Source organism: Portunus trituberculatus, chromosome 14, assembly GCF_017591435.1.
Source record: "Portunus trituberculatus isolate SZX2019 chromosome 14, ASM1759143v1, whole genome shotgun sequence".
NCBI lineage: Eukaryota > Metazoa > Arthropoda > Malacostraca > Decapoda > Portunidae > Portunus > Portunus trituberculatus.
Genome location: NC_059268.1, coordinates 13,169,184 through 13,194,183, shown reverse-complemented (window position 1 = coordinate 13,194,183; position 25,000 = coordinate 13,169,184). Strand labels below are relative to the sequence as shown.

General features: G+C 39.1%; 3 protein-coding genes and 1 long non-coding RNA gene across 7 annotated transcripts in view; 1 reads left to right on the top strand and 3 right to left on the bottom strand.

Annotated features, from left to right (window-relative positions):
* Positions 1-11,175: 11,175 nt before the first annotated feature.
* On the bottom strand, positions 11,176-12,937 carry LOC123503458. Its single transcript, XR_006674467.1, has 2 exons — positions 12,161-12,937; positions 11,176-11,546 (listed from the first exon to the last, which is right to left on the bottom strand). It is a non-coding gene; the product is annotated as an uncharacterized LOC123503458 (long non-coding RNA).
* A 1,611-nt stretch (positions 12,938-14,548) lies between these two features.
* On the top strand, positions 14,549-21,374 carry LOC123503455 (vacuolar protein sorting-associated protein 37B-like). 3 transcript variants are annotated; one of them, XM_045253220.1, is made up of 7 exons: positions 14,554-14,649; positions 15,246-15,329; positions 16,457-16,584; positions 16,793-16,885; positions 17,035-17,113; positions 20,280-20,362; positions 20,720-21,374. In XM_045253220.1, the coding sequence occupies exons 2-7, from the start codon at positions 15,257-15,259 to the stop codon at positions 20,981-20,983; spliced, it is 720 nt and encodes a 239-aa protein (XP_045109155.1). In that variant the 5' UTR covers positions 14,554-14,649; positions 15,246-15,256; the 3' UTR covers positions 20,984-21,374. The 3 variants fall into 3 exon arrangements, with proteins under 3 accessions (XP_045109156.1, XP_045109155.1, XP_045109157.1); XM_045253221.1 differs by lacking the exon at positions 15,246-15,329 and having other exon boundaries at positions 14,549-14,649; XM_045253222.1 differs by lacking the exons at positions 14,554-14,649; positions 15,246-15,329 and adding an exon at positions 14,998-15,021 and having other exon boundaries at positions 20,720-21,351.
* LOC123503457 (huntingtin-interacting protein K-like) lies at positions 17,412-19,498 on the bottom strand. 2 transcript variants are annotated; one of them, XM_045253223.1, is made up of 3 exons: positions 19,344-19,498; positions 18,766-18,962; positions 17,412-17,633 (listed from the first exon to the last, which is right to left on the bottom strand). In XM_045253223.1, the coding sequence occupies exons 2-3, from the start codon at positions 18,958-18,960 to the stop codon at positions 17,478-17,480; spliced, it is 351 nt and encodes a 116-aa protein (XP_045109158.1). In that variant the 5' UTR covers positions 18,961-18,962; positions 19,344-19,498; the 3' UTR covers positions 17,412-17,477. The 2 variants fall into 2 exon arrangements, with proteins under 2 accessions (XP_045109158.1, XP_045109159.1); XM_045253224.1 differs by having other exon boundaries at positions 19,360-19,480.
* Positions 21,375-22,045: 671 nt separating the features above from the next.
* LOC123503454 (lysosomal aspartic protease-like) overlaps positions 22,046-25,000 on the bottom strand; it is a 3,638-nt gene continuing 683 nt past the window's right edge. The window contains exons 3-9 of the mRNA XM_045253219.1: positions 24,664-24,787; positions 24,202-24,307; positions 23,415-23,627; positions 23,088-23,210; positions 22,783-22,882; positions 22,528-22,671; positions 22,046-22,401 (exon numbers count right to left, since the gene is read on the bottom strand). Of these exons, the coding sequence (XP_045109154.1) occupies positions 22,243-22,401; positions 22,528-22,671; positions 22,783-22,882; positions 23,088-23,210; positions 23,415-23,627; positions 24,202-24,307; positions 24,664-24,787 (969 nt within the window). The 3' untranslated portion in view covers positions 22,046-22,242. The remainder of the gene's footprint in view (positions 22,402-22,527; positions 22,672-22,782; positions 22,883-23,087; positions 23,211-23,414; positions 23,628-24,201; positions 24,308-24,663; positions 24,788-25,000) is intronic.

Below are 25,000 nucleotides of genomic sequence, written 5' to 3'. Positions count from 1 at the left end.
AACAAGCCCCACTAATCGCGTAATTGCTACTCCCGTGCTGTCCTGCCTCTGGTTCAGGGAAAGCCTCACTGAGCACTTTGTGGATGAATTGTACAAGCTAATTCTTCACACATAATGTAGCTTCCGTTTTGCACAGGCTGTACCAATATATCTCCCCACCATCACCCCTCTATCTATCTCTCCACCACCAACCCTCCATCTACCACCATCCATCTATCTCTCCACCACCAACCCTCCATCTCCCCACCACCACCTGTCTATCTCCCCACCACTCGTCCTTCTCCCCACCACCTGTCTGTCTCCCCACCACAACCTGTCTGTCTCCCCACCACCATCTGTTTTTCTCCCCATCCCCACCTGTCTATCTCCCACCACCACCTGTCATTTTCCCCACCACCACCTGTCTTTCTCCCCACCACCTGTTTGTCTCCCCACCACCTGTCCATCTCCCCACCACCACCTTTCTGTCTCCCAACCACCACCCGTCTAACTCCCCACCAGCAAGCTCTATCTCCCCACTAGTTTCCCTTTATCTCCCCACCAGGACTATCTCCCCACCACCACCCCTCTTTCTCCCTACCACCATCCCTCTATCTCCCCAACAGCTCCCCCACCACCATCTGTCTCTCTCCCCACCAATATATTTCTATCTCCCCACCAATACATTTTATCTCCCCACCACCACCATTTTATCTCTTTATTTATACACCATCTTTGTTTCACCTCCCCAACAGTTCTCCTTTACATTTCCACCTTCTTTACCCTTCATGACACACACAAACAATTATTTTTTTGTTTTTATTTGTATTAGTTCATTTACGTATCCTATTATCATTATTATTATTATTATTAAAATTTCGACTTATCTGAACGCTCAAGCTTAATTAAAAGTGCTTCTATACTTGACATTCAGCACTGGAGGCAATTCCACGCCATCACAACACCTATTGTTGATCAGAATTGAGGAAATATGAATGCAAGTGTTGAGGTATGATTTCTCATCCCTTCATCACGAAAAAAAAAAAAATCACTATACTTTAAGGTTTTAATGATATTCAGAAAGTATTAATAAACAGGTGCCGTAACACTCAAGGGGCAGGACAGGAAAGATTAAGAAGTGAGTGGATTTGCAGTCACTAGTCACAGTTAATAATGGTACAAGTCTGCCAGCGTTTGTCAGCGTCTGTTTGAACAAGAATATAATAGTCATCATTCCTATCTAGCACTCCCTGTGAGAGAGAGAACTAGATATTTAAGGGCAGACTCACTCAAACTGAAGATGTACTTGTTGCTTTCTATGAATTTGTTCTGTATGTACTGAAGCTGAAGAAGGAGTGTCTTTGACTATTTATAAGTATTATTAATTCATAGATATCAAGAAGTGGCCAGTAAGGAATGGACGATAATTAGATAAGGCGAGTCATTCCATAATGCGCTACGTATCTGAAGGTACTAAAAGTGACGGGAGAGAAGTTATCATATTTCCTACTCGGAAAGAGAGAGAGAGAGAGAGAGAGAGAGAGAGAGAGAGAGAGAGAGAGAGAGAGAGAGAGAGAGAGAGAGAGAGAGAGAGAGAGAGAGAGAGAGAGAGAGAGAGAGAGAGAGAGAGAGAGAGAGAGAGAATGGCCATCTTAACTCCAATCTACGTACAAGAACTTAGGGAATGCAAAAACTATGTAGATCTATCCGTGACCTTTCAATAACCCCCGAAGCGTCAGCAGGTATAAAGAAATGTTACCAGCACTGTGCCTCTACACTTTCCTTCCTCAGATCCTCTACTATGAAAACATTATCTTTACCTTGGAGAAAATCCTATTTTTTTTTTTTTTCATGTGAAAGAGGCTAGCCGAGGGCAAAAAAAAAAATCACTTGAGTGCTGGTTCTCTACAAGAAAGAAAAGCGTCAGCCAAAATTAAGAAGCAAATGCCTTGATACCTCCCTCTTGAAAGAAGACAAGTCGTAGGAAGTCGGAAATACAGAAGCAGGAAGGGAGTTCCAGAGTTTACCAGTGAAAGGTATGAATGATTGAGAGTACTAGTTAACTCTTGCGTTAGATAGTTGGACAGAATAGGGATGAGAGGAAGAAAGCTTTGTGCAGCGAGGCCGCAAGAAGAGGGGAGGCATGCAGTTAGCAAAATCAATAGAACAGTTAGCATGAAAATAGCGATAAAAGATAGAAAGAGATGCAACATTTCGGCGATGAGAAAGAGACTGAAGACAGTTAGTCAGAGGAGGGGAGTTGATGAGACGAAGAGCTTTCGATTCCACCCTATCAAGCAAAGCTGTGTGACTGGAACCCCCAAAACATGCGAAGAGTACTCCATACAGGGGCAGATAAGCCCCTTGTACAGAGTTAGCAGTTGGAGGGGCGAGAAAAACTAGCGGAGACGCCTCAGTTTTTATTTGTACTTTATTAATTGCTAAGGAGGAAAGCACACAGACTTTTTCAAGCTAACAGTCTACACAGGCACAGTCGTGAATCTCCACCTCTTTACCGGATCTCACTGGCACCTAAACTAATATCAATGGTATATGACGCTGCCACGAGTTCGTCCCTGCCTCCCGTCACCCAGCCCAACCAGCGGCACGCCACCTCACATCCCCACCACGTGAAATGAGGAAATGATTATCGAGTCCCCGAACTGAGACTTGCTTCCTAATACCAGTTCAGTGTATTAACCCCTTGAATACCGTGACGCGTTTCCATATTCATTCTGCTTATTATTTGGTGATTTTATAGTTTCAGAAACTTGCGTGTGGAATTAAAATAGGATTTAGGACATTAATCTTCTGAACTCCATAGACTCTTCCTAATGTCAATGAAATCGTCTAATCGTACACAAATCTCAAGATAAAAATGTGTCCCAGTATTGAAGGGGGTTAAGATCCAGTTAACCTCTTTAGTACTGGAACGCATTTCTACCTTCAGTTTTGGGCATGATTAGACGATTTATTTACAATAGGAAGGATTTATGGAGGTCAGAAAATTGATGGCCAGAGCCTTTACTGTTACAATCCCCACATAAGTTTCTGAAAATCACCAAATAGTAACCAGAATGAATATGAAAACGCGTCATGGTACTGAAGGGGTTAATGTGGCTTTCGCTGTACTTCATAGTAAGTGTTATTCACGAGAAAGAATATTGAAGTTAACTAGTTTGTGCCAACGAGGTCGATATCTTCTGCTCGGTATAAGTAATAGAGTAACGCATTTACGAGGATCAGATACGGAGGCAAATACTGGCGCTGTATGGCAGGTGAAGGCAAAGGGCTCGCCATGCGTTTGCTGGCAGCAGTAATTACTGCACGAATTTCCAAATTAAGGCAAATTTCGCGCCGCTTCAGTCAAACGGAACTTATTGATGCGAGCTCGTTAGAGAGTTAAGGCCGCGTGATGCCTGGGTGAGGAGGAAGAGGTGGTGGTGGTGGTGGTGGTAATGACTGGTACCGTGTGTGAGAGAGAGAGAGAGAGAGAGAGAGAGAGAGAGAGAGAGAGAGAGAGAGAGAGAGATTGGTGGACATGTATAGATATCCAAATTTACAATTTGTATTTGTATCCACACCTTTACACAATACACAATAACAAACAACTTTTTTTCCGTCTGTGTGTGTGTGTGTGTGTGTGTGTGTGTACAAGAACTTCAAGAAGGGGATACCAGAGCCGGCGGGTGGAGCCTTCAGCACGCTGCCAGATACCGAGGGGATGATCCTGTTTGGCCGCAGGAATGACCGCGACCGTCTTCCTCCTCCTCTCACTCCCAACCTGCCTTCCCCCGCTAGCACTGTGCCTCTTCTAAGCCAATATTCCTCAAATATGAGAACCTGTATGTCCCGAGTATCCAATCTCGTTTCTAGCACTACATCATAGCTTATTTTCAGTGACTGGCCACTCTTATCTCCCGCTCAGCCCGTGACTCTGGAGGAGCATCGAGTACTGGAGGGAAAAGGAGAACAGAGTCGTGAAAAGGTATAACAGTAAACACACTAACATACGTTCACCGCATAGGCTGTCCCCTCAGCACGATGTAAATCAAAACAAAACACGATGTAAACACACGGAGATAAGTCCAGACAGTCAAGGATATTTATGTGTATGATCCATCATTGTCAAGCTGAGTATAAATAATTATGCGAAAAAAAAAATACTTTCTTGATTAGTGGATCATAGCTACCAAGTTATTATAGTAAAGAAGCGCAAACATGGGCACACAGATACTTAAAGTGGAAGTCTACTAAGTAACAAGCAATGTTATCCCAGGAAGTGAGAGAATTAACCAGCATCCAAAGCCCAGGGTACGTGAAAAGATCAGTCACAAAGGTCGGGCGACCATCCTCCAACCACAAGAAGTCAACGCCTGCGGCACAACGAGCGGCCAAGAAAAATACTGACAATTAGATTTATTAACTTTTTGAAGAGACGTAAAGTGATCCGAGCCCTGGCAGTCTTACACCCCAGGGAGGACACCTCTTGCGGTCACCGAAGGCAGGGATGGTTGGCCTGTGAGGAAAGAGACACCGGGGGAGGAAATGCAAAGGGGAAAGAGGGAGAAAGTAGAATGGGAAAGCAGGGTGAAATCGAGAGGAAGTGAGCGAGTAAGGTGCGGGAAAGAGGAAAAGAATGTTGGGGTGAATTACTGTAGGATTAAATGGGAAAATAATAGCTAGATAAATTGTTTGTGAAAGAATAACGGATTGAGCAGGCCCTCTGTACAAGAATAACACGAATCTGAAAAAACAAAATGTAATCTAGAAATAGCAAAAATAAAAACTAATAACCTAAAGAAAATTAACCGTGTAAAAGGAACATAATAAAAACACTAGGCGGTATAAAAAGAATCAGTAAGAAGAATCCAGAACAACTGAAAATGAGTACTCGTACCTCAAAATATGACGCTTTAATGTGTAGCTAACATGTACTTACGGAGGCCAGCTCTGCATTATGCCACGTCATGTAATGGGCAGAGGGATAAAACTTATGAGGTGGAGACTGCCAGAGGGCAAGGTCACGGGGCGAGGCGAGGGATGGTGATGGTGGTGGTGGCGGTGGAGAAAGGAGGTTACAGATAAGCAAGAAGGTCAAGGCTAACGTAGAAGTGACAGTGACAAATAAGATAGAGATAAGACACCAACCCTTCTTCCTCAGCACACCAGGAAAACAATAATAACTATCTCCCTCTCGCACACACACACACACACACACACACACACAAAGCATTAACAAACCCACTGCTTCGCTAACAGGCAAGGATCATAAACATTTCTCTCTCTCTCTCTCTCTCTCTCTCATGATGATTACCTTTCCCTAAGTATCCGTTGGGCGTCAGAGTGTGGGGGCGGCCACTCTGACAGGTGGGGCATCAGTGTTTCCTATTTGTTGATCATAAGTGAAGGCGAGGGCTGACAGTCAGCCGGTGTCACATGCCAAACTGTGGCCCGTGAGTGTTTAGTTGCGTCTTCTGCGCATGCGCGGCCCGGGAGCGAACGACAGACACTAATGCCTGTAGCTATGCAGAATGTGACAAGTGATATTGTGTGAATTTGAACAATTCGATTTTTTTTTTTTTAATATTACAGTAGCCATTGGCTTTCAGCATGTATCGGTGGAAAGACTAGTGCCTCACTATGGTAGAAAAAGAACCAAAGCAGAAATATCACTATTTGTTTGATATGGGTGGCCTAAAATATCCTGTGACTGAAAACAGTTTTAATATAGCTTATTTTTCAATGATACACTAAACATGGGCCTTGAAATGTATGTCATACCTTCTCCATAATCCCGTTGGATGCTTCCATGCCACAGCAGGCCGCGGCGTCGTCTACTCCCGGATCGCGCATGCGCAGAAGACGCATCTAAACACTGTCACAGCCACACTATATCACGGGACACCGGTGTAAAGCGCGGTTCACACGAGGAATGTTTACCCTTATTCGCGTCAGTACCGGGGTTAAACATCATGACAGTGATGCGTGCTCTCTCTCTCTCTCTCTCTCTGAAAAATAAATTCTTACAAACCATCAGTCCAGGGTTCACGATTAATAATCCTCAAAGGGGGATCCACGGCCGGTGTTGACGCGGGGCTTTCCATCACTCGACCGTATGATTTCTTTTGTTAGTCAAATGTTTAGGAAGCGATCCTCTGACTCCCCGGAGAGCAAACACCTCGTCACTGTACCTGAAACTCATGTTAATCTTTCACTAGAACCTTCAAACTTTCCTTAAAAAACATTGTGACTGAAACTAGAAACCAGTAAAAGTATTGGTAATGTGACCACTATTTCAAAAAGCCAAGATGAAAAAAATTATTCCTGTTTTTGCTATTTGTAACCTTAAAATCATGTTAATCTGTCACTAAAACCACAATTGCCTTAAAAAAAAAATTGTGACGGAACTTGAGACCTTTCAAAATATTGGTAATGTGGCCACTAATTAAAAAAAAAAAAAAAGTCCAAAGAGATGAAAAAAAAAATTCCTAAAAATGTTTTTGCTATTGGTAACCTAAAAATTGTATTAATCCATAACAAGAACCATCAATCCTGCCTTAAAAAAACATTGTGACTTAAACTACAGATCTTTTAAAATATTGGTAATGTGGCCGGCCATTATTTAAAATCACCACAGAGATAATAAAATCTGAGTGTATTTGCTATTGGTAACCGGTAACCAAGAAATCATGTTAATCTGTGACAAGAACCATTGACTTGCCTTAATAAACATTGTAATTGAAAATCGAGAACTTTGAAAGTATTGGTAATATGGCAACTATTTCAAAAGGCCAAGATTAAAAAAATTGTTCAGAAGAATGTTTTTTTTTATTGGTAACCTAGAATTCATAATTAATCTGTCATTGGAACCATAAAATTTTCTTCAAAAAACATTATGACTGAAACTAGAGACCTTTGAAAATATTGGTAATGTGGCCATTATTTCAAAAGGCCACAGAGATGAAAAAGTTTGTTTCTAAGTGTTTTTGCTATTGGTAACCTAAAAAATATGTCAATCTGTCACTACAGCCATCAAAGTTGCCTTAAAAGCCACTTTGACTGAAACTAGAAACCTTTAGAAATATTATTAATGTGGCCACTATTTCAAAGGTCCACAGAGATGAAAAAATTTGTTCCTTAGAGTGTTATTGCTATTTATTCAATCAATCATGGGGGGTATACCATTGGCACCTTACCTCGCCTACCCTATGGCTCCACTCAAAGCAGTCACACCTCGTAGGTCTCCATGCAGGCTCCCTTCCCATTCCAAGTAACTCCCAGCAGGAGGCATCAAATTTCCACAGCCATGAGTTCTGAGGATGTCCTTTTGACGTCCTCTTTGCTGGGTTATCATTTTTGGAGACAACCCAATGTGCAGGATCGATTTCCAGATAGCATACCACATGCTCATGCAGTCGCAGTTGCCACTGACAGACTATGCTGGTACTGTAATTGGCCTCGAATCAGTCTCACAGAGCAATCACTGATTTGACATAAAGTTATACCAGTAGTACCCTATGATCCTGCAAAGGCATCTAGTACCAAAGACATCAATTCGCCTCTTCAGATCAGTGTTCAACCTCCATGTCTCACAACCATAGAGTAAGACAGGGATCACCAGCGACTTGAAGATCCGAATCTTTGTCAGTCTACACAGGTACCGACAATGCAAAATACTCGTGTTGAGTGAGTCCATAACGCCGTGGGCCAGGCCAATCCACCATACAACTTCCTGGCTCAATCTACCGTCATTACACACTACACTACCAAGGTATGTGAAGTTTTCCAAGATCTTCATGTCCTCTGTATAACTCTGTGCAAGGACCTTATCTGTCCTTGTATGGAGTACTCTTCGTTCCACTTACACAGTTTTATTAGAAAGGGTGGAATCAAAAGCTTTTCATCTCATCAATTCCCCTCCTCTGACTGACTGTCTTCAGCCTCTTTCTAACTGCTGGAATGTTGAATCTCTTTCTATCTTTTATCACTATTTTCATGCTAACTTCTTTACTGATCTTGCTAACTGCATGCCTCCCTTCTTCCTGCAGCCTTGCTTCACAAGGCTTTCATCTTCCTCTCACCCCTATTCTGTTCAACTCTACAAGAGTTAACCAGTACTCTCAATCATTCATACCTTTCTCTGGTAAACTCTGGAACTTCCTGCCACATTTGTATTTCCATCTTCCCACGACTTGACTTCTTTTAAGAGAGAGGTCTCAAGATTTGTCCCTGAATTTTGGTTAACTTTCGTGTCTTTTAGAGGAACTGGCAACTCAGTGGGCCTTTTTACCAAGTTCTTACCTGGTTGGGCTCCATTGGAGGGAACCCTACAGTGCTTATCATGCCAGTCCAAAAGGAACACCAATCAAAGCAAAACCAGGATGAAAACATGACTGGAAAGTGTGCTATAAACCCATATACTAAGACAAGGAGAATATGATGGCAGTTAGTGACTCTCACTATAGTTGAATAGTTCATCACCTAAAAAGTCATTGATTCCCCTTTTAAATGTAGTAAGGTTGTCCATTTCAGCTAATTCAGCAGGGAGAGCATTCCAGTGCTTAACCAGTCAAACTGAAAAATATCTATGTCTGGCCTCACAGGATACATGAGGAACAAAGGTCTTAAATTCATGACTTCTCAACATCCCTCTCAAAGGGGCCATGGGGCCATGATAAAAATATCAGTAGGAGCAACACCAGACATCCCATGGAAGATCTTTCAGCACTTGATTAAATCAGCACAAAGCAAAGACCCTTTGACAGAATATTTTTTGAGACGTTGGCCATAAGACATGTTACCTAGACTTGTTTAGTCCAACGTTGCTGAACAGATTCCAAAAGAGTCATATCCATGATGTAGCCTGTATTCTAGACTGGGGAAGCAAACTCACGTAGAGGATGCATATGAGTGACAAAAAGCTTAACCATGAGGAGAGGAGACTGGCACAGAATAGATTTCAGAAGTGAGTTTGCTAATCCAGCCGCTTTAGACACCAAGGATTGAACGTGAATGCGAAATCTTGATGATGGCTCTATAGTTATACCTAAATTCACTACATCACTCAAATGCAATGGTTTACCTTTTACCATATATAATGAATAGGGTTCCAGATCATAAATCTGACGAAGATTGACTGCGAAACTTCTACACTTGGTCTTGTCAGCATTAATTTTTAGATCCCAGGATTCAGCAACTGCAAGCAAAGAATCAATATCTCTTTGATCTGTACTAATATCTTGCAATATAATGGAGAGATTATAAAGCTTTATAAAGTGATATAATTTAAGGTTATCAGCAAATAGTTTAAAGTTACATGACAAAGAAGCCCCTATGTGGCTTATATAGGTAAGAAGAAGAACAGGACCTAACTACTGGAAATAAAGAACTGACCTGACTACCCACAATTACCTCTATTGATTTGTGAGAAATAAAAGCCTTTATCCAAGAGAGAAGAACACCTATATTAATATTAGTATATTCCTATACTAATAGAGTTTAGTGAGAAGAATCTGGTGGTTTAGTGTCAAAAGCCTAAAAAAAATCAAAGAGTATGAGATCAACCATATATCCCTTGTCTATCCAGTTTGTTACTACATCACAGGTTAGCAAAAGCTGATCCTCCACAGAATTACCACGTCAGAAACCAAACTTTGTTTCCAAATACTCATATAATTGTACCACAATAAGCCTTTCCTGAGTTTTACAACAAACCCATGTAAGACTTACTGGTCTATAATTTAGGGGATCACTTCTTTTGCCTTTTTTAAATATTGTAACTATGGTAATTTTTTTCAAAATAACAGGAATTTCACTCACAGTGATAGATAGTAAAAAGATCTTATACAATGGATAAGCCAAGTTCTTCACACAGTTTTTCAGCACTGCTGGGTATATAAGTCAGGCCCCATTGCAGAAGATATATCCATGTTATTCAATATTTCTAAAATATCATTGACTGTAAAATGGATTTGCTGAAAGGATCCATCATGAATCTGATGTGGGAACTGTGGAAGTCCAGATGATGTCGTGTAAACTGAGGCAAAGGATGTAACAAAGATGTGAGCCATGTCTTTGGGATCGGAAATCAGATTATCAATGTTGCCAAGGAGGGACTGAGGGACCAACTGAGGGACATCCAACATTTTCCCCTCTTATATAACCATGAAAGAGCTTAGGCTTTGTAAAATAACTTTCAAGTATGTGTTCTTCATAAGTTACCTGCCTTTTGTGTTGCATAATTTCTGTATTCAAAATTCACATAAAAAGATTGTAATACTTCAAAAGCAGGAACCATGCGTGCTTTGGGGTCCGAGGGGTCTCCAAGCGCAGGTTTGAATCCTGTCCACGGTCTGAGTGTAGGTTGGGCTTCCTCATTTGGGGCAACGGTTTCCTAGCGGGTGGGCTTTCAGATAGGAGGTAACCCCAAAAAGTATCACCTTTAGCCCATAAATTTCCACCAAAAGCCCACATGATTAAAAAAAAAAAAAAAAGAGTTCTAAGTTGTTTGTAACACGTCTAGCAATTTTTTTGTTCCTTAATAAGTTCTTTAGAGTGTTTGTAATCCCATGCTTTGTACAGTTCCTTTGAAGTTAAATGTCGAGGGCTCTGTGGAGCAAAAGATCTTCCTAAATCGGTCACTATGGAGATAAGTTTATTGTAAAACTCATTCACATTTAGATTAAAGAATTCAAAGTCCCAATCTACAGTGCTTAGGAAGTAGTCAACTGTTTTGAAATCAGCCCTGGGCCAGAAAGGGCACGTATCATCTGAATCTGTCGGTGTAGGTTTAAATTGGAAAACACTTCTGCAAAGTATAACACAATGATCACAATTAGGGTAAGGGGGAAAAAAGTGCAGGAAACTACTCGGTCTGCTTTTGTGGCAAGAAAATATCTGAGATGTTATTTGCTTTAATGTTAGTTGGTTCATTAATCCATTGAATGAGACCTAGTGAAGTAAACAATTTAGAAAAGTCTGTCTGTAAAGGACAAGGCACTGTCTTGTAATACTGTACCATCTGACCAAGACAGAGTTGGAAGATTAAAGTCCCCAATCACAATTATTTCCTTATTAGTACAGAAGTCCATTAGAAAATTTATTATTTGAGCATTGTCATCCAAAGAGCAGGAAGGAGGTCTATAGATAACTAATATATGTAGACCTTATAATCAGGAAGGAAAACAGAACATGTACGTATTAGGTTTTTTATTACCCATATTCAAACATCTAATTGAACTGTTAACATATAAACAAACTCCATGTTTACATATTGAACCATCATTTCTGCATACATATATTATGATTTGGAATAGATACTACCATCTGGTATTGAGTTAATGAGCCAAGTCTCTGTAACCCCTAACACTGCTGGAACACAAAAAGTGTTTTGAGATATTCCCAATGACTTTCTCTTTCCTCGTTTTAGATGACATGATAGACAGCTCTCATGGACTAAATCCCCAAATGCCAATGGCAATTGATAACAGTCAGCCGTCGTATTCACGAGAAGAGACACGTCCGCTCGCCGCCACACCAGCTGCCATATTTTGTTGCTCTTGGCCCTGCATAAAAAAAAAAAAAAACATTAACCAGCCATGAAGTATTACATAAAATGTGGAAAACAAGACAAAACACGATAATACTGCAACAAAAATAAACAACACAGCTGACAGCTGCACATCTAGCCATCTACGTCTACAGAATATCTAGCATCACCCAAAGCCAGCCAAGTCAAGCAAAGCAAAGCTAAACCAATAGTTACACAATTCTGGATTATTTGTGCATATTCCTCCTAGAATATCCTTTATTTTTTGTGTAACATGTTAGGTGTGGGAAGAATATGTTATACATTTTTAATTCATGGTTCTTGCTTCTTTTCTTCTCTTCCCTTCCACTGTACTTGCTGCCTATATATATATATATATATATATATATATATATATATATATATATATATATATATATATATATATATATATATATATATATATATATATATATATATATATGTACAATAGTGCATTTTCTTACAGCCCATCAACTTACCTTGGCCTTTGTTGTGATTTTATTCTTCTTTTTTTTTTTCAACCAATACACCTTATGTAATTATAGCCCATCGCAGTGCTTACATTTCTGTCTGGACAATTTCTAGTATTATTTTACCATGTCCATTTACCTTATTGGAAAGGGCAGTGTCAGGTGTCCATGGGAAGCAATCACCCTGGCTCTCAACCAGAAGTTAATACAACTTTATGGGCTGGTTCATCCTGGGGATGTTGCAGGTAAAGCTTCTTAGTAGGTTACCAAAAGTTAGTTTACCTTTTGTGGTGTGTTAGTAGGTAAAACAGAGTTAAGCAGGGATTATAATAGCTCTTCACTACGGCTGAATCAGATGTTATGTGCTTTCATGTAATGTATTATTATATTTAAATGTCTTACTTTCACATCAGTGCATATAGAAGTAACAAATAACCACTGTCTACTATACTTATCTCAAAATCATAATCAAGGTTGAAGTGGTGCCCTGAATCTGATGTCATAAGGAGTTACAACTAACTTACAAGCGCTCCCAGTAGCTCGCAGCTTGTGACGTCCATTTACAACATAATATGTCTGCACCCATTAGCGGATGATTTTCACGATACGTTGTAACAAGTTATGAGGTCGGACGTGTAAGGTGAGTTATGAGAGCTCACAAGACATATGGTGTTTCGAGTATATGGCCCCAGTCTCAGATCTTTCTAGCCTCCACCAATGCACAAAACTAAATCACTGCGTTTTCTTTTAAGCTGTCCGTATCCTTGTTACCTTCAGATTTTTGCAACCTCTACAAATGCATTAAAAACCAACTTGCCACCCTCAACAAGATGAGTAGCTTGAGAAGTAACAATAAAAGAAGAGTATATTAATATTTCAAGGTTTATTTACAGAACGTTACATCATAAAAACCACTTAATCCCATTTAGACTTTTTAAGCAAAAGGACCTTTGAATCGTCTTCACCTATTGCAACATATGTTTTGGATTCTTTGAGCTGTGACTTCATGTAAGCCAGGTAGATTGCACTGCACAGTATTGCCACTGTGCCAAATCCCATTACTACTATATTCTGAAAAGAAAGAAAATACACAATATAAACTCTGGGTACATAAATATAAAACTCTAAAATACCAATTCATTTTTCTACTAAACAGATTACTAAACTTAGTATTTTCTTTTTTCATCTCAAAGCACCTTGAAGGAAGAATTTTTCATAAAATCATTACTCTTAAGTGTTGTTACACTTACAGGTTTAACATATAGTTCAAAGTTAACTGCTTTGAACACACTGGTAGTTCTAATGGATTTGATACCGTCCCCTGCTGCAGGTTCATGGGCAGCCTTTGGAATGGAATCTTGTCTTGCTGCTACACTGCTGCCTCCTCCCATGGCTTGACCTGTTAAATAAATGACACTATAAGATTCATTTACCAAGCTGGTTCACAAAGCATTCACCTAAACACAAACCTTCACATACAAGATCTAGCCATGTAGAAAAGAAAGAATGTAGTATATGCTCAATTTTTGCGTTTTCACTTTGTAATCTGTATTTTGGCACAAGAATGATGCAATGCCCCTTTGGTGACAAACAACCTTAAAAGGATGGGGCAGGTGAAGATAAGCTTACTGCCAGTCAATTTAGTCCAAATTTTGGGGGACTGTTCCTAGGTACTTCTAACTGAAACCTAATTAAGCTAAGCCTAACCTAACCAAACCTGAACCTACTAAACCCTAATCTAATTACATCGGAAAATATGGACGCGTCCAAAGAAAGCAAATACTTTTTGGTAATCACTGACGGCGTTATTACTAATTATAGCCATAAAGAAGAAAAAAAAAATCCACGCGGAGCTAAGACAATGAAACAAGTCATGAAGGTAGAAGCGAGTTAGTACATATTCTGGACAAACACCGAAAACACCATTGAATACAAACAGTATGTGGAGACTGAAGAACATCAAACGTAACGCCAAAGGGATGTATTATGTAGTTAATGAGTCCCGACACTGCCGTGAGGCCCTTGCTTGCTGGACATGTTGCGTTATCTTGGAGGATTTCTTTTCTTGTCCAAACTGAAGAAACCAAACGTAGCTACAAGTATTGAGTGAGCCCCTACGGTACAGTTGGCAACTTGTTGGCCCTTTATTACTCAAGGCAGCTTCTTTGACCCATAGTATGCTGTTAATTCCGAGTCAGCCCTTGTCGGCAACTCCTGCATTTGTTGTGTTTCTGATAAACCGCATTCCAAAGGTTGTTATAAGTTCTTTATTGTCTGTCTGTTTGTGCTTTCCTTCTACATTGCAAATTTTTACATGAATTATGTTATAGTCCTTTTCTTTTCTTATTGTATGAGTAGACTGAAAAAGCAATCCACTTTATGCACCTTCAAGTTGATAAAACTCCACGTAGATTAGCATAGCCAGGTATTGAGATTCATTTGAAGAACTGGGCTGGTATATTGTCCTATTAAAAAGTTTACATATATTTATATTTTATTAAAAAGTCTATATATATTTATCTTTTAGGTTTCTGAAATGTTCACTCAGTGGTTGTACGGGATCACAAACCCATCATAAGTGTAAACAAAAGATAAAGTTACGTCTTCAGAGGTGGAAGCTACATCGAGGTTGGTGGATGTTACATTATACTCCTTGATGTTCTGACAGGGAAGGGTTAATTTAGTCAGAGTTGGTGTGATAAGGGAGAGAGGAAGGTGCAGATGATGTCCCATAGAAATAAGTCTTATTGGTTTCTTTTCCTGGTGTGTATGATTAATCAGCATTGCGACACACTTCACTGACTCTGACGTGTTGCAATAGTGTCATAAGATTCGCTGAAAACTGGTATATAGAGTTAAGTATTCCATTATCCCCATTGACTCCTTAAGATTCTCTCTCTCTCTCTCTCTCTCTCTCTCTCTCTCATTAACACCACTGTTTTAGGAAAGGAATCAATGTTCTGGGGAGTTTAGATATGTCTCCATGAGGATCTGGTATTGGTAAGTTTAACCAGATTGCATTATCTTGTCTGTAAGAGATTCCAGTAGATAATTGTTCTTTAACTTTTATTTGCATTTTTCTGATCTGCTCAGATATATTATAATTGTATAATTTTCTTTACTAATTCCTTATTGAAAGCATCCATTGTATGTTCCTAAATCTGATTTCTGATTCTTTCTCTCTCTCTCTCTCTCTCTCTCTCTCTCTCTCATGGTAAATTTAGTCCTTAGTCACATGATGCTCAAGACAGTTGCACAAGATCGTCCACTGCCCACATGGCTGCAAACAAGGATGACTTCCCCATCAAGTAACTCGTGGTTTAGCAGACCTCTTGCTTTGTAACACCCAACTAGAACCCAAATCCTGGATGTGCATCTCAGTCTTTATTCATGTGTTGTGCTATGTACTATTTGCATAATGACACACCAGACATTATTAACCAAGCATGGACAAACCAGACTTAACTTTAGTACATACAGAAGTCATAGAATAGTAGAAATGATGAAGTCCATACAAAAGTTAGGGAGAGTTACAAAGGATGACTACTCAATTTCACATATTTTAAGTCCTGAGAATATATGAACATAATAACACTGATACTCACTGCTGCTCTTTGTTGCTTATTGGTTTAGATATTACATGAATAATTTCAGAATTTTCTTAGTGAATATGTATGTATTTCTATACAGTTGATACTGCATGTAGTGAAATAGTCATTAAAGTGTTCAAATACTGAGATGTGCTAGAAATTTAAGGAATTACAAATACACACACAATATAATTAGATAAGAATAGTAATACTGCTATGTCTGCTTTCTTTAGAGTTACAGTGAACATATAGTTTTATATTACCATTTGTTGAGAAAGCTCAGTATACAATTTACCTTCCATTGGCTGGATATGATGCAATAAATCCAAGGTACTGCTTTGTTAAAATATTAAGTTGTTCGTTATGGATGTTTGACATCGGGGTGCATTATAATAGAATGTTCATTAGTGTCATATTAGAGTGCAGTCTGTTCTCCTCCTGTGTGCCTTTATTAATCTTTTTGACAAGCTGACAGAGAAAATTGATAAGATTAGCTGTGTGGACATTCCCATAACTCCTCTTATTTTGTAGCGTGGATTGTGTTATAATAATAAGAGAGTATGTTTTGTTTCTCATCAAATTTATAACTCCTGACACACAAATAACTTTACATAACAAAGAACTACTTAGCAGTGCATAGACTGAAATTAATACCATACCTTAACATGCAGTTCTTGTTTGTGTTATTAGTTACATTGTAGTGTTTAGACAGTATTAAGTATTTAACAGTGAGTAATGAATTATTACAGAGAGAATGCTGAATAAATTTTAAGTACTGTAAGATAACAACTGTAGAACAAAGGATCCAATAAGTAATTTAGAGTGTTGTGTTGCTGTCTTGCCAGGAATGATGTCAAGTGAACCTGATTATGGTGCAGCCCTGGGCCTCATCAACCACCTGCCAACAGAACAACTTCGTGACCTTGTCAATAATGATGATAAACTCACTGACCTTGTGAAGGATCTGCCAGAGGTGGGTTATTGTTGTGCATAACTATTGTGGAACACAGTTACAGTATTGAGTATTTAGACTGATAAAAGAGTTCTTGCATTTGTTCTATATATGTGCTAAGTCTCTCATTCTCCTTCCTTCCCTTTCTGTCACATAATTCATTACTCAGTCCTACACACACACACACACACACAAAAGTAGATTTTTTCACATACACATTCTTTTACAGATGAAGAACTTGGCCAATGAACAAGAGATGCTGCTTGCTGCCAACAAGTCCTTGGCAGAATTCAATTTGTCACTGGAACCAAAATTATCACAGGTATTGTTCTATATTACTTATCTGCAATTTTTTTTTTTTTTTTTTTTTTTTTTTGCCACACCAAGATAAGACATAGGTTGATTTAATTCTTATTCTTCCCTTATCTTGCTTAGTATATTATTCACAGTGATCTTGTTATTTCCTTTCAGGCCAAACAAACTATAATATCTAAATATCAAGAGGCAGCACAACTTTCAGAGGAGGTTAACACACTGAAGGAGGAAGTTGGTGAGTGTGCAAATATGCTTGTGCATGTGCCTTTAATATATAATGTATTCTCTTCGTGGGAAAACTGAGTATTAATGTCAAGCAGAATGACACTGAACCTCTGCCATTTAAAATATGTTTTCCACTTTTAAAATAGAGCTCTCTTTCTATGATTAAATAGCTTCAAGAGGCTTTTTTTTTTTTTTTTTTTTTTCTTTTCCCCTAACACGCACACACACACAAGGTCCCAAAAATCCCCTGTCCTGGCATGCGATTGTTGTTACAACTATATCTACTTCATGTGGAAAGGAGTTGCTACTTATCGGATATCACTTTATTATAAGAAGAAACGTTTGATATTTTTCATAACAAGTGTTAACAGGATTCAGTTGGTGAGAGTGACTAGAGTTTCAATGAGGTTCCCTTGGTGCTCTCGAAGTGCTCGTTCAGCCTTTTGTTTGGGGATCTCCAGCTCCCTCATAATCAGCTCAACATCTTCCTTCTTGATGGACACCTTGGCAAGCTCCTGCTCCTTGGCAAGCTGTAACAACATATGACAGGTTCATAAAACCTGCCCATATTACAACCATAATTTCAACTGGAATATCATTCATATTTAGGGAGGCAGTGGCGCAATGGATAAAGTGGTGAGCATGAGATCGAGCAGACGTCCACACAAAGGTTCAAATTCCACCACATATCGCCTTGATACTTTGCCATTTGACAAGTGGTTTATAGTTACTTACATATCACTATGATACCCAGGTTCTAGGTGGTTACACCAAAGATGCGCTTGGGTGGTGATATAGATACCACTATAAGTAATATTGACTGTGCCACTAATGGGTGGGAGCTTAACAGCACTTTCAATACTCTTCAAGTTACCTATAGGCACTGCAAAATAGTTTGAAGTACAATAGGGTGACCAGATTTCTGAGACAAATTCCAGGGACATTTTCAGTTCAGGGAGGTAAAAACATTTAGTGTTTTTGCAGTGGAAAAACTAAAACGGGGACACTATCTGTACCATTTCTAAACCAGCAATCAAAAGTTTCTCTCGCCTTATTTACCCAAGTTGCAAAAAAAAAAAAAAAATCTACCTGATGAAATATCTGAGATCATGAACACCCATTAGCTGTTAAAATGTGTCCGCCATACACTTCACCATCTTCACGGAAACTAAAGCCTCCTTAATCTTGACATTCTAAAAGAGTAATGATAAAAGGACATAATTATCAAAACCTACCCCTAGGTTCTGATCTTTCAGTTACAGAAAACTGGGGACAGCAGTAGCCAGGGACAGGTCACTGAAATCGGGGATGTCTGGTCACCCTACAGTACAATTAACCCCTTCAGTACCATGACATGTTTTCATATTCATTCGGGTTACTATTTGGTGATCTTATACAGCTACAGAAATTTATCTTGGATATTAAAATGTGAGGATTATGACCATTAATCTTTTGACTTCCATAGACCCTTCCTAATGTAAATAAAATTGTCAAATCATACTCAAAACTTATGGTTAAAATGCATCCCAGTAATAAAGGGGTTAAATGTGTCATGTAGATATAAAATAAAGAGGAACAAGAAAACATACACCAAGATAGAGAAGAAGGATGAGGATAGAGAAGAGGAAGAGGAAGATACGAGAAGAAAGGATATAGACTAACCTTGTTTGCATCATCTTGTCGCTTGACATCGTTGATCACTGAAATGAAACTGGCATCCGATTTGATTTCTTTCTCTTCAGCATAGTTGGTGACACGTTCTAAGTCTGCTGCACCACTGTCGTGCTTGGCCACTTTGCGTTCCTTGCTTTTAGTTTCCACCTCATCCTCCATTTCGTGATTTTCGTCATGGGACATTCCTGTTCAAGAAATATTGATTCCATGAGAGAGAGAGAGAGAGAGAGAGAGAGAGAGAGAGAGAGAGAGAGAGAGAGATTTAGGTACATAGAATAGATTGCATGTTTTTTAGTGACAAACAGAAAACTAAACTTGGAAGGGGACAAAATCCACCATCTATAGGACAGCAAAGGTCACGTGGTGTTTACTGTGGCATGTGCTCCCCCCGGCCTCTCATTGCCTCATTCTGATAGGCTAGGACTGGGGTTGCCTCTGTATTGCACTCCCGTATCGTTTCCCTTCCCACAGAATAATTTAATACATGTCAAGAAGTATGGGCGGCATTATACACTTAAATTATAATATATGTAGCTACGCTTGAGGAAAATACTAGCGGCGTTTACCAGCAATGTGACGCACGTTTCTCTGGTCGCCTCTGCCGCACTGTTTACACCACCACCACCACCGCTGCCAAGTGTGTGACTCGCACTGGCTCCCTTGTCAAAACCTGCGATATAGGTATGCTTGGTGTTAAATACTTTGCCAGTGGTTATATGTTTTATTATAATTTGACACTCATTGTATTTGTTTGTATCAAATGATCGTATTAGCCAGTTATACAGCATACGCTATGCGGTATTCATTCCACTAGAATTGGCAACACTGACGAGTAGTTGCGGCTGCTGCCGCGGGATTGCTCATCTCAAACTAGTCTAGAAAATAACCCAATTATTCAGCATGTTCTTTAGCACTAAATATTTCACTGTTGTTATTTCTAAATATGTTCTTGGTTAGAATGGGTGAAGTGGATGAAGGACCAAAATATGTTTGGGAGGAAAAAATAATAAATTAAATAAAGGAAGCTGCAAAATGTAAATGGCCTACTATAAATGTACAATAAATATATATAGTGTCACCGTGGCTGGACATTGCTTATATGTATTGTGAGTCAGTTCAGTATAGGGACTCTCTGTCCTGATGATCCTGCTAAAGTGACATTAACTCCTCAGGTGATGATTACTGATGCTGTGTGCATTGCTTCTTTTTTTTTTTTTTTTCTTCAGCTTTTTATTTTCTGGCTATGTTTTACAGTGATATATTCAGTAGTACATCTCCTGTTTATTATCCATAAATGATCAATGAATGAGATAATCACATCACTTATATATGTACAAGTCTTGCTGGAATGTATAAACAAATCTTCCAAATTTATGTGGTCTATTTGTTCTAGTTAGTATTTCTTGTTTCTCACAGTGGAAAAATTGGACTTTACTGAGAGAAGCTTCTTCTTTCTAGAAATTAAATTACCTTTATTACTAAAAGGTATTTGTGTGTTCCAGACTCTTCCAGTGGCCAGTACACAGCAGATAGCATTGTAGCTCTCATGCAGTCATTCACCCGTACCACAGAGGAGGAAACAGAGGTAGGCCTATATAACCATACACTATCTTGTATACTCACAACTAATTGAAATTTACCTGAACCATTTCATGATAGGAATTCCACAATGAAAGTAACTTAGTTTATAATAAAGTTTCAGTGTAAAAGTACAAAATAATGTCACCACCATGTTTGGCACTCAATGAACCTGTTAGCCTGTGTCTAACAATACTTACCATAGCCCACTGTAGATTCTTCAGAACAATGTATAATGTATAGAGTATATGAGAAGATATGTACAAGACCTGAACAGAAGCAGGTCATGTTTTTGTCTTGCAAGTTTATCACATACAAACTCAAATGGAGTATATTATTTGATCATTCTTTTCTCCTCCTGAAGAACCTTGTCCAGTCATTCTTAGACAAGGAGCAAGAAGTGGATGAGTTCTTGTCTGAATTCTTGTCAAAGCGAAAGTTAGCACACCTAAGGAGAATCAAGGCTGACAAGATTACGGACATCATCAACCAGCAGAACAGCAGCTCCCACAACACCCCATATCCAGCACCACCCTCTGCTGGGGGAGGCCTAGGCTATGGAGGATCACAATGGGGTACTCCATATCCAACTCAACCTGTCAACATGCCCCTGCCTGGATTCCCTTAAGGCAGCAATACAGTAAAAGAAGTCAGTGATTGTGTTACCAGTAATCAACATTGATGTGTGAACAAGTTATTGAAATGTGCATTGAGGTTATCTTCATTATTCTTTACTCTGTCACCTTTTCTTCTGATTATTTTCTTGTGGGTGACTGGGTATATTAGGAATCATGTTGAGTTAAGCACCACCATCTTGTGTTCCTCAATGCAGGAATATTAGACAAGATTTTCTCCTACATATTTATTCAGACTTTATTTTTTATGTATTTGTAAAAAAATTCTTATTTATTATTTTTCCTTTCGGTAATTTCTTTTAAAGCTGGCACACACACACACACACACACACACACACACACACACACACACACACACACACACACACACACACACACACACACACACACACACACACACACACACACACACACACACACACACACATATTAGTATTATAGTACTATATTTTGGTTTTATTTTTATTTTATTATTATTATTATTATAATTATTATTATTATTATTATTATTATTATTATTATTATTATTATTATTATTATTATTACTGCTGCTGTTTTTGTTATTATTTTATCATTATCTTATTAAAAACAGAAACGTGCAGTATTTCAGTACTAATTATACTACTTTATACTCTATATCATAATTTGAAATGTATTTAATGAAAGTGTTATATTGATTGATAAATTATCTTCATTCTATACAAATGCTTTGTATGTATGTACAATACATAAGACTTTAAAATAAAAGTAATATCATTGAGTTCCTGGATTAATAATGATAACTGTGTCCAGAGGTTAAGTGATAATATTCCTGCATGTAGTTTGCTGCTTTCAGTAAAGCACTGTTGTCCACACCTCAAGATCCTGCCTGATTCTCTTGGTCATCCTCTATGCCTTCCTTACAGGAGTGCCGAGTGAATATAAGAGGAGCACTAGCAAAAAATTATTTATCTTAACCATATTTTTATGTGTATCCTGCAATCTCAATAGTAAAAACATCCATGAGATCCTAATGAAATAATATCTGATAGTTTCTGGTTAAAAAAAAGTTGTACTTTTATGTACTTTGGATCAAGCTTTATTGTCACACTGAATGGTTCAGAATAAGGCAGTGTGGGACTATGATGGTGAATCTCCACTGTACCCTTCCAGTGATTTTGTAGAGACCAATCTGTAGTTAAGACAAGGAAATTTCCACAACATGCCCAAAATCTTGCTCAGAGATTAATAACAGTGAATGGTGGGAATTTATCTACTTAGACAAAGCAAATCCCATACGAGTCTGGCCAACATCAAACTCAGTGTAGTAGCGAGCGATGAAGGGATCTCCCAGAATCCATGCTTCAATAGAGCCCAATTCCAAGCCAAGGATGCCCACAATACACACAGTGGTGCCTGTCTGGTCTGTGCTCTGTCAGGGGAAGCAATTAAATCACATCATTGATCAACCAACATAGAGAAGGAAGTGACATGTCATGAAATGGTTTACACTGTATTAAGTAATAAGAAAAGAGTGAGATTTCTCTCTCTTTCTCACCTCAATGACCAACTCGGGTCCAGTCATATCAAAGTCCCTCCCATTGAGAGTGAAGGAAGTGACAGGCATGTCTGCTACCTTCTTGCATGGGATGATGTATTCCCCAGCGATCAGTGGGAAGGCACCATAGTCCTTCATGATGTCCTGAGGGAAACATGGCATTCCTTTTATTCTGCATGTGTGCGGATTCATATGTGGTTGTCAGGTTGTAAGGAGAACACACACACATACACACACACACAGGCATACACACACCTTAACATCAGCAGCTGGTCCTGCAATCAGAGAGGTGCCTGTGTCAACAATGGTCTCACAAGGGTGGCAGAAAGGTTTAGCTACACCTCCGATCTTGATGCTGCGTGCAGAGAGAGAGAGAGAACAAAAAAAGACATGATTGTATGTATTTCGAAATCATTTTTGAAACCAGTCCTTTAAAATAATTCCACAACTTATTCTCTGTTTTTTTCTGTTTATGCATCATTCCTTTTTACAGTGCTTTGAATGTGAACAAAAGGTGATCATAGTAGAGTGAGAGAGTGAAATTGATGCACAACACTCACGCTTCTGCTGTAGCCTGCCAGTAGCCAACACGAGACACAGGCACATAGTGGAACTCTCCCTCATAATGGTTGGAGTCAGAGCCACCCAGTACCAACTCTCCTCCCAAGTTACCTTCCTGGTCGCTGTCAGGAGTACCAGAGGGTCATTCACAGGTCACAACAAGGCAATCCAATGCAAATTTTGTGTATATAAGGTGCCTTTTCCTTTCTTTCCTCCTTCCTATAATTTGAACAGCTAAAAACAAACTATCACATCCTGAATTAATCTAGGCAAAATGAGTGGACTTCTTGCAATTATCTTAGTGTTCTTATGTTCTTCCAACTCACTGGTTGAGGTAGAAGGAGAAGACAGGCTGATCCACCTGCCCCTGAGCCACCAAGGTATCAAAAACAGTCGGGATACCCATCACAGAGATTGTGGAGAAGCCCATGCCAAGAATACCATCAAATCTGCCAGCGACGAAGGCCAGGCCAGGCTCCTCTGTGGCCTCAGCAAAAGTCTGATCCTGAGCCACCAAGCCGCCAAGAGACACATGGTCACTGGGAACAGGAGATGAAGCCTAGGAATGTTACTTTTGTTGAGGTAAGTTTGTTTTTGTTCAGATTCTACATGGTGCATTATGTTACTATCTGTGTAAACTCTGGAACTGTCCCCAGTTTCTGTATTTCTTCCTATCTATGACTTAAGAGGGAGATATCACTACACTTCTTTTAGTACTAAATATATACTTTTGAAGTCCTTTCTTTGATTGTTGGCTTTGGCTAGTCCCACTTACATAAAAAAAAAAAGGCAAGTGTCATGAAGTCTCTGGAAACAAAACAAGTAGCTTTAAAATTGTTATGTTTATGAGTACGTACATATTTTTATTTGTATCTTGCCTTGCCTCTAATATTGACTTTACAAACTTTATTTTTTATGCTTTACCAAGTGTTCTCAAAGGCATTTTCATGACACTAGTAATGCTTTAACTTAAGAACTATATCAACAATAAGAAGGATTTATAATAATCTGACTAGTTATCTCTTTGGCTTAGGAAAAAGTCCTTATGACAACCCAAGGTGCTTCAAACTGGTTGATGCAGACACGTGATGCAGAGCCAACACCTCAACTCACCTGGACAGGAAACCTTTCATTGCCCCAGAGCCATACTGGATGTCAAAGTCAGTACCATTGGGTTTGTAGGTAGTGGACAATGAGGAGTCATAACGGTTGTGGAGTTCTGTAAGGTGCAGTTGGGGGAGAGAGAGAGAGAGAGAGTTATCTTTCACAATGTTGCATTTCTCACTATCTTTTATCATTATTTCTGTCACTACTATTCTTCTGAATGTGCTAACTGCATACCCTCCCTCTCTTGCACAAGACTTGGTCACTCTTTCCTATCCACCACTCTAACGTATGAGATCTTAGATCCTTCATTCCTTTCACTGCTAAATTTTGGAAGTTTCAGCCTGTTCCTGTTATTTCTTCTTTCCTATGACTTGAACTGTTTCAAAAGAGGGAGCGTAGCTATATAATGAGACACCTCAAAGATCCATTCAATGTCTCTGTGCACTAGCATATACGTTAGGAACTCACGACAGGCCAGGTTGAGAATGGAGCATTGTTCTGATGGGATCCACAGATTAGAGGAACCTGTGTCGAAGATCACCTTGAAGTACTGGCCAGGTGTTCCAATGTCGATGGGACCATAATACTGAGCCTGTGATGAGGGAGGCAGGGAAAGTATGAACATAACAGGCAGTCCATGTGTGCAAAGCATATCCACCTATCATAGTATTCATTAATCAATTCTTTAAGCTCCAAAAATTACCATATTACCTGTGTCCATTTCATTCATGTAACCTATAGTCTGTAAACTTTTTTTTTTATTAATTACTTCATATCTATTTCTGATCATTAACCGTAAAGACAG

Excerpts from the sequence above, each read along its gene's own strand:
- LOC123503455 (XM_045253220.1), top strand. The coding sequence starts at position 15,257 with ATGATGCTCAAGACAGTTGCACAAGATCGTCCACTGCCCACATGGCTG. Across the intron at positions 16,585-16,792 it reads TTGTGAAGGATCTGCCAGAG|ATGAAGAACTTGGCCAATGA; the intron begins GTGGGTTATTGT and ends ATTCTTTTACAG. Across the intron at positions 20,363-20,719 it reads CCACAGAGGAGGAAACAGAG|AACCTTGTCCAGTCATTCTT; the intron begins GTAGGCCTATAT and ends CTCCTCCTGAAG.
- LOC123503457 (XM_045253223.1), bottom strand. The coding sequence starts at position 18,960 with ATGTCCCATGACGAAAATCACGAAATGGAGGATGAGGTGGAAACTAAA. Across the intron at positions 17,634-18,765 it reads GACAAGATGATGCAAACAAG|CTTGCCAAGGAGCAGGAGCT; the intron begins GTTAGTCTATAT and ends ATGTTGTTACAG.